Here is a 9,509-nt window from a genome sequence, read left to right as displayed (position 1 = left end):
CAAAAGGAAAAAAAAATACAAGGGATCAGAAGAAGCAAACAGTTTGGAAGCTTGAAAACGCACTTTCATTTACAGTCCATGAGAGCAAAACAGAGCTAATGACTAATTCATTTCTGACCAGTTGCACTAGTGAACCTGGCAGAGCACCTAAAGACTCTGCTGACACAAAGAGTAAAAGTGTCTTAGACAATCCTCCTAGGCCACTGATGAGGTATGTTTCTATACAAGGACAGAGGGCAGAAACAAGAACATAGTTCCCAGGCTTCAAAACAGCTGTTCGTCTGGAAAGAATAAAGAATCTAGTGATGCTAGTCAAGTCTAGAGATTTCACTAAGGCTAAATTTCAGTTAATATTTAGTAAGAAAGAAGGAAAAAGGCAATGCAGGATATAGAAAAGTTTAAGTGGCTGTATTGTTCCTCCATTCTCAAAACTAACCCAAAAGAACATGCTTAAAATGAAACATACCCTCATTTACCATACCTTTGTTACATCTACTTGGTCAGACCAATCCATGCTGATGCTCTCCAGGCAGTTACTGCTGGTGTATTGTTTCATTGTCCGGGAAACATTGTAATAACAGTAAAACATGACTGTTAAGGGTACAACAAAATTAACAGCAATTACACTCATTGTGTAGGAAACAAAGGACCTGATAAGACAGAAAACAAAACACAGTAACTTAGAAATATCCATCCATGAAGAGTTATTGAAGAATTTGACTATGAAATTTGAAATAAAATTCTAGAGAATTAGAAAAAAATCTTCAGTCTTTAGTTTTTATTAACATGTTCAGAGTTGTTTTGTTTTTGTCTTTTTTTTTTAAATGAACAGTTTTCAAGCATTGCACATTTTCTACATTTTATCTAGACTTGCCCTAGAAAATACATATATATATTTAAATAAATTATCTTTGTATGTTAGGCTTCATACTTCAAGAATTTATTGTCATTCTGTGGTAAATTAAATAATCTAAACCTTCAATAAGAGAACAAATTAAAAGAAAAGGTGAGGTGAAATCTTACATATCATTTTTCCTCCAATTGACTGTGCAAGTTGCTCCAGTTGGATCTGGAGCATAGCCAGCCCAGCCTACGGTAGGCATGGACGCCCAAAAGACTGCATTGATCCATGCAGCCAGGATTAGAACAGCATAGTTACGTGTAGTCATTCTTCTTCCTGTGACAAAACACGTATATTCACAAATTGTTGCCTTTTTTTCTTGTTTCCAGTATTGAATTTTAACCACAAGCAGGTGAGAGCAAACCTACGTGGCATTAATAACGATCCTCTCAGAAAACTACACTCCCAAACACTGCAGCATACATGCTTCCTATCACTGAAATACATCTAAGCTTTCCAGACTTAAATTAATTCCATCATCCACTTCAACTCACAGCATACAGACAAGATCTGACCTGATGCAATGCCAAAAGGCCTACTATGCACATAGAAAGAAAGAACAAAGAGGAATTGACTGTTCCAGTACAGCTGTAATAAAGAAGAGTGAAAAATATTCAATACAGTGCTGACTCAATGCTGGAAGCAAATGCAGACTTGACAGAGGTCAAAACCTCTCACAGCTGAGGCATTCTGTACACTTCAATATATGGATGTGACCTTCTAATGACTGGAAACTGCCAGGAAAATACAACTTACAAAGCAAGTAGCATCTTACCTCTAAAATTCTCGTGTTCACAAGCAGTACCATCCATGCAAACTGTATTGCTCGTCATGTACTGCAGTACCACATTCTATGCTTTAATTACCTAGCTCTTTAATTAAGGGGTCATTCACAAGAAAACAATACAATTGGACACTTAGTTCATAGAAGCCTAACAGTGAAGGATGTTCAACAAAACAGTACCTATGTCAGGCCTGCAGATCGTCAGGTAACGGTCAACTGCAACAACAGTGAGCAAACCAATACTCGCCATCCCAAAAAATATATTTAAGGCAGCATAGATCTGAAATTATAAAAAACAGATAACATGGCCTTTCTGAGAAATCTTTCAAATGCATGAGGAAAAATGTGCATTATTAATCTAAGGCAATATGGTACCTTATAATCAGTGTTTTCTTGTGTAAGCAAGGTGCTGCATGAACTGATTCAGTGCAGGCAATTTGTCAATGGTTCATTTAAAATAAACATTTCAAAAGCAATCTGCCAATTTGTACACCAGAATCCCTAAGAAAGACAGTCTAACACTACATATGCCAATAAGTAAAATTAAGATTCCAAGGCAAAGACTGGGAGGGGTTTTTCAATTCATACTTTCAAAATACATTAAAGAGTCCCAAAGAACATTTGATTCATCATTAAAAGATTAGAACCATGTAAGGCTTTAGCAAATCTGTGGTTCTGAATCATCACTCTTCCTTCTGCTACGTATTTTTTCACTGATATGGTACACTGATTTTCTCCATTGGTCCCCATTTTTACTTGGTGTTGGATCTGACAAGGCATGGTGATAGTACTTCTACACATGATGCAGTGCCAGCACACTCTAAAAGCACCTGTGCCGTCATCCCATAGGCAGCCTGACTGGGAAGGATGACTAGAAGGGTTGTGTTATCATTGGCACCCCCAAAATTCAGAGCCCCATACCAGACCAACATGCCACCCACAGCTACAACAGAGGCACATGACATTCATCTGTCTCAGTTGACAGGATTTGTTTGGTTTGCGTTGACATGAGTTGCATTTGAAATTATCTCAGGAACTCCCCAACTACTGGTAATGAGATTTCACATCAAATTCAACCTACAATAAATCAATCTAGATGCAAAGATATCAAAAATGAAGCATTCAGCCAAAGAATGACAAGAACATTGAGTTTGAAATAATTGTGCACTCAGGCAAGTGATGCCAGATTATAAATACCCATGATATATAAGCCCAAAATATATATTGGGGTTAACATTCTTCTTGAGCCACATTTCTGGCACACAATTTCACATTACTGTTCATTTTCCTGAGAGCTAAGCCTAGTGGTTTGTCTAAGAGTTAAAAAAAATAATAACAATCACAGAACATCACAGTGAGTAAAGGGCACCTCATCTGCTACAGAAGTATAATTTGTTAAGTCATTCTTAAATTTTAAAGATAGGTAGCTATTTAAACTAAGCCAAAATTTTAATAGTGCCCTTTAATAGTCTCACAGACCTTCTCTTTGGATATCCTTCGTTCTATCCTAAGGAAGATGTATTCATTAGGCAAAACTCATTAAAAGCTTGTCAAGCTCATCATGAAAACAGCAGTCATATCCAAAGTCTGTTTACTGCTAAACGACTCATCAGACAAGCATGTGCTACTGCTATAACTTCCTTCATTTGGAGATTTCCTTTCCTAAGACTTTGCTTCTTAAAGCTAATATAAAATTTTCGGTTGATAAACATAAGGTCACATTTGAATGAATTCTAACTTACGATTTAAAGTTTGGAAAAGGATTCAAAACAGAATCTACATGCAGAAATTAAGGCCTTTACAGAGCATAAGCTCCAAGTCTGGAGTCAAATTTTGCATTTCCATCTTTTCTCTTAGGAGAGCCAATATCAATTAGAGTTACTACTTACTGCTTATCTTGCACTTAGGTGCTCAAAATTTTCTCCCTGCCTAAATTGCAATACCTGGCATCCAGTATATCCAAACTTCCAGCTTCCGTGCAGGTCTGAAGCAGCAGACATGGGGTAGCCAATGCCACTAACACCAATGTCAGTGAAAGCCAGGTTGATAATAATTGCATTGGTTGCTGTCCGAAGCTCTTTGTACTTCACAAAGATGCCTAACACAACAATGTTACTGAAAATGCTTATCACTCCTGTGGAAACAGAAAATAAAAACTGTACAAAAAGTTGTAGATGAGATAGTAATACCTATGCAAAAGAATACACAGTCTATTTTAATATTTAAGCCCTAAACAAGAATTATATTTCAATCAAGCATAATTTTGCAAATAGAAAACACCTGAAAAAGAAAAAGCCTTTTGTAATTAGATTCATCTTACTTGGATTCAGTAAAGGCCAAAAGTGGGGTGTTTCATCAAACCTAGGACTTCCTGTACAGTGGCGATAGGCAGAGCAGACATCCAAAAGCATAGAGAATTGCAATTTAGATACTTCAGCCACAGAGTACAAGGCTGTTTTCCATGGCCAAAAAGAATGCAGGCTGATGACCAGCAAAAAAGCAGCGCTTTTACATTGATTTACTTAATGTAGTAGAAAGTCTCTACCACAACCCGAGTTCTTCATTTCTGAAAGGAAGTTTCCACTGTATATTTAAGTACTATTCCCAGGCAAAAGGATATGAAACATGAGCAACTAGGCATTGTCTTTGCTACCTCCATGCCAGCCGGTTACAAATCTCTACTCGCAAGGCCTGAATTCTCTGCAAGCATCATTTCTGGCTCACATTACTGGCATGCTGGCCTCACAAAAGCTGTTTTCTTTATCTGACAAGCTCCAGTCAGTATCATATCAAAAAAGTCCAGCTATGTACTGATTTTGCTCCTACCTCACAAATCAGAGTAATTGTGGGTCTTTTGGGGAGGGAATGTCTCCTACCCTGTTTCTTTCCTCTGGCACAGGATTTTTGTCTGCTTTCTTTGCAGAGATAGGTCTCCAGGGCTCAATCTCCCTGTGTCCCAGAAGCTTAAACACAGGCATCCCCAAATCCCCAACATGACAAGTGCTTTTACATTTTATTCTTCAGAAATATACAACAGAGATGGCACCAAAGGTGTCCAAACTCTGCCCGAGGACTGTGAGGCAACACCAGAAATGGTGAGTTGTAATAGAGAAAGAAAAAGACTTATGACTAAAGCTAGCATGCATGCTGTCCTGTCTTCACGTCCAATGACTTCAGAGTTCTCTTGGAGCTTCAAAGCGGTGCAGGACACTGCTCCTTAAGACCCTCTGTATCAGCAAGCTTTGTCCAACTGTATGTACTGGTATGTATATTAAAACCTCTACATCCTCATTTTTCTTGCTCTTCCTTCCTCTGAGCCAAACCCTACTGCATGGCACTTACAATGAATTTACATAGCAATCCCACAAAATAGGTTCTTTTTATTCTTCTGGTTTTATTCTCTTCAGACTCAGAAATACTCAGAGCAAACTACCATCATCTAGATTTCTACTACCCCACTATTAGTTACAGGCATAAGAGCTAATAAAGTTAAAATACCAGTGTATAGTCAATGAATATAAAGACGTTATAATTATGAAATAAGCAAGAGAGTTTGGCAAAGCAGATTATAATAACAAAAAGAAAACAGATAGAAAGCTTACCCACATCCTGGGCTCAATGCAAAACTCCAGAGGAGGGATCTCCAGAAGAGATCCTTTCCCACTGGTAGCCAGCTCTTAAATGGCTCTAGGAGAGGTGCAGCCAGGCTCCACCCCTTCTGACAGCACAGGTGAATTGCCTTCACCTGTGCTCCCATGGCTGACTCATTGCTCACCTCAGGTGATCAATCAGGCCACGATTCAGCAGTTCCCGTACAACCAGTTTGCACCTTACCTGAGAAAGCATCACAGCCCTTTATCAGCAAAATGGAGAATTGCAACATTCAAGAAAACACAGCCATTATAAATTTAAAAATACAATAAATAAAAAATATAAACCAACCCTGTAAGTAGTAACAGGAATTAGTAAGCTGCTTATGAATTCCCTTCTCTCATACAGTTGTTACAATACCACTGATCCAACTGCTAAACTTACAGACATCTGTACAATTTGAGCACCTTAGATTACAAGCACAGTGGAATGTTACGTTGGTAAAAGCTGAACAGTGCAATATCCATGGAAATGCCCTTCGGAATTTTTTTATTTATTTATTTTTTTTCCTGTTAAAACACTTCACCTATGAACCAGAACACTGCGATTTGCATCATTACAGTACTGTATGGATAATTCTATAAAGAACTTTGGTGAATAGGTGTTGTGGTGAAAACAGAGCAAGAAAGTCTGAAATAATACATCGGGCTCTATACAGGATATTAACTTCACATCCTTAATACCATGGTCACAAGGCCCAGCAGATACAAACAAGTACAGATAATAAGGCTCAATGGAAACCAAGCAACAAGCAATCCAGCACAGTGAAATCCATCTTTTGCTCTCAGGAGTGAAATAAGGTCTGCAGAAAAGACTTCATTAATTCTCAGTTATTTCTCTTTCCTATTCTTTTTTCAAAAGACCAAGCATGTCTTTCCTCAGGTAGGCACAGTACATAAGAATAACATTAAATGTGATGTTGGAAGTTACAACCACTCATCTATGACATTTCACACACTTTAGGAACAATGCTGTGATGCCTTGAGCCCCTAAAATAAACAAAAGAGGGAAGCTGGTGATCAGATGTGAAGTGAGCAAAAAGAAGCAGCTTCCATGCCAGCCTACTCAGCCCCATTGGTAGGTAGTACATTGGAGAGGAAGATTGTCAGTCACAGGTTTCTAAAACCGTATAGGCTTCTTATGAGACATGCTTTAAAAGATTTCAGGTTGGACATAAGGAAAAATTTATCCTCTGAGACAGTGGTCAGGTATGGAAACAGGCTGCCCAGGGAGGTGATGGAGTCATAGTCCCTGGAGGTGTTCAAGAAACATTTAGATGTTGTGTTGAGGGATGTGGCTTAGCAGGTGTAGTATTGGTTGGACTGGATGATTTTGGAGATCTTTTCCAACCTTGGTGATTCTATGATTTTACAGTTACCTGGAATGAAGTAAGAAATACAACAGAACTGTAAACTCCTACCTTCAGGGCAAGGGAACGATCCTGCTAGACACATATTTAGTGCCCAAACTTAACAATAATAAAGAAAAAAAAAAAAAGAAAAAAAAAGGAAGAAAGAAAGCACTGAAAGTGCCAAGCCTATACTGATCAAAGATTTCAGAGGTACGAGAACAAATTAATAATAGAGACCAAAAAACGTTCTGGAGAGTAACATGCAAGAAAAAAGATGGATTAATCGTGAACAAAGAAGGAAAAAAATATATAGACTCAATAAACAGGTATTCTCAGAAAGAGAGAATTTATAAGTCAAACAGAAAAGCGAAGTTTCTCCAGGAACCAGTTAACCAGACCTCATTTCTTAGAGGATAGATAATGTAGACTGGGCCAAAGACTTCAGTAACCTCGTATCATCAGCTAGGACAAGCTCATCTGATTCAGAAAAAGCACATGGATGCTGCCAGTTGGTCTGTGAAATAGCTTAGACTTCGACAGCTATTCCCACATTTTTCACTACACCTTGTGATTTTGACAATATGAGGATAAAAGGCTCTTATATGACATGGTCAAGAACAAAATCATTTATTATTTTTCCTTTTCCCAGAGAAATAGCAAAAACTAAGGGTTGATGGAATGCAAACAAGCCCTAACAGAGAAAATCAGGACACACGAGTAGTGGCATCAAAAACAGTGAAGGAGAAGGTTAGGTCCATGCATTACATGGAATTTACTTTTCCAGTCAGCAATTTAAAATTACCCCAGAGCACTTCACCACTACAAGGTGAAAGACAACCATAAAGCTTCTTCCTGCAGTCTGAGTTGGGGACCACTGTCATCACTGAAATTAATGTTGAGCCGCTGTAGACTGCAATAGTTAATAATGGCTTCCTTCCTCAGAAAACAAAGCAATTATTTACGAAAGAAGAAAGCATTCAATCCTTCTAAAAAGGAACAGAATGTTGAACACTGTATCTGACCTTCATTGCATTTCCTAGATATCTGCTTATTAACATACACTAAATCTTCTTGATGTTGCTATTTGGTGCAGTTAAACAACCATAGTTTGAACCATGCTATAGACCTTACTGTCAAAAACTTTACTAAGAAAGCAAAGTCCAACATACAGCTGACAGATTTTTACTGGACTCTCCCATTCTGAGAAGCTGAATTGATTCTGGATAATACATGATAGCTTTGATTCTTAACATCAGTGCTCAAACTATCTGAAAATACCAACCAGTTACATACAGCTTAAACCATCAATTAGAATATAACAAAGCATTGCACATATCAGCAGCACCTAGTAGATGAAGTTACTTGCAAACGACGTGGTGGTACTGCGGAGTTGATTTGGTCTTCCAGTACTTCACCATCATCCAGCCCTACAGCTGCTCAACAGGCCCACATATCTATGTGTATTCTAACAATTTCAGTAAAAATCTGAAATTAACTATTGCCTTTGCACTCATGTTGATGCAAAATGTCCTCTATATCAGTGATTTGATATTCCCCACTTCAGACATATGTGCTAAATAAAATGACTATTTCATATCTCTAAGTAAACATTTTGAAGTATTTGAAAAGCTAATAATAACATAGAAAATGTATGGTATAATCTAGGAATGACGTAATAATCTAGGAATGAATTTATAAATTCATCTTATTTTCCACACCAGAAATATAGAAGGCATGTTTCTAAACACAGCAGGTTTCAGTATTTGGACAAGATGTTATTCCATTGCTACAGCAGTCAATGCTTCAGAAAAACATTTCTGCAACACTTACAGTTACAATAATGAGAAATTTAAAAAAGCAAACAAACAAAAAAAACCCACAACAAAACCTATATCATTCAAGTTAAGCCAAAGGCCATTGCAGTCACAGAAAGCACATGTCAAGCCTTGCAGCATGCTTTTTCTAACATGGGTCATCAGTGAAAAATACATCTGCAAGTGGAGACTGCTCTTCTCTGATAAATGACCAGCTCCTCCCTCCTCCTCGGTCACATTCCAACCCTTCCCCTTACATCCCCCTATCAGACACCCGCTCACATGCTCAGACTACACATATATTACTGTGAACATGTGGCCCAAAAGAAATCTCAAGATAGCTTCAAGCACACCACAGAAAAATGCAAGATGTGACAGCTATGCCCTATTTTTATCTCTTCTGCAAGCTGGCGGAAATTAATTCTTACTCTCTTCTATAATTACATATCAACAAAATGTATTTTTTAACACATAGCACTGCCTTCAAATATAGAGCAGAGAGCAGATGTAGGTTTCTGCACACTTCAGTCTGATTGTTGACTTGTCGGTAAACTCTGGAGAAAAGCCATTGGTCACTTGTAAGTCAGAATGAAACACATTGCTGTTACTATACAAAATAAGCATGCAATCTACAGTTCTGCTATAAAAAGTTATGCAACAGTTGATCAATGCCCATACCTGCTGTTATTAAGTAAGCTGCTACTATGTTGTGCTCAGTCTGTGTAAAGGCAGAATGAGCTTCAGCATCACTTTCTGAGGAGTTGGCTGAATTATTCCAATGCATTTTGGACACACAAGACTGTCGTCTATATCTTGCAGTAATTCATCTAAAGGACAAAACACTACCAAACCCCGTCAGAAAAATTCTTTCATTATCCAGCAGACTGAACAACTGAAAAAAAAAAAAAAAAAAAAAAAGGCAGGGGAGGGTTGCCTCACCATCAGTGCTGACAGCTTCCAAGCATGATCTAATTGGACAGGGCGCAAAGAAGTTTATATCCCCAATCT

At 37.9% G+C, this 9,509-nt stretch overlaps 1 protein-coding gene across 1 annotated transcript in view; it reads right to left on the bottom strand.

Moving 5' to 3' along the window:
• Nucleotides 1-9,285, bottom strand: part of RRH (retinal pigment epithelium-derived rhodopsin homolog) — a 12,288-nt gene extending 3,003 nt beyond the window's left edge. Inside the window, exons 1-5 of the mRNA XM_042812831.1 lie at nt 9,180-9,285; nt 3,629-3,819; nt 1,866-1,965; nt 1,024-1,177; nt 482-650 (exon numbers count right to left, since the gene is read on the bottom strand). Coding sequence (XP_042668765.1) covers nt 482-650; nt 1,024-1,177; nt 1,866-1,965; nt 3,629-3,819; nt 9,180-9,285 — 720 coding nt within the window. The remainder of the gene's footprint in view (nt 1-481; nt 651-1,023; nt 1,178-1,865; nt 1,966-3,628; nt 3,820-9,179) is intronic.
• Nucleotides 9,286-9,509: the final 224 nt, after the last annotated feature.

This window comes from Centrocercus urophasianus, unplaced genomic scaffold, assembly GCF_019232065.1.
Source record: "Centrocercus urophasianus isolate 14NV4802_14NV808 unplaced genomic scaffold, USGS_Curo_1.0 seq_13, whole genome shotgun sequence".
NCBI classification, from domain to species: domain Eukaryota; kingdom Metazoa; phylum Chordata; class Aves; order Galliformes; family Phasianidae; genus Centrocercus; species Centrocercus urophasianus.
The sequence above is the reverse complement of the archived record's forward strand: the minus strand, read 5'-3'. Positions and strand labels throughout refer to the sequence as shown.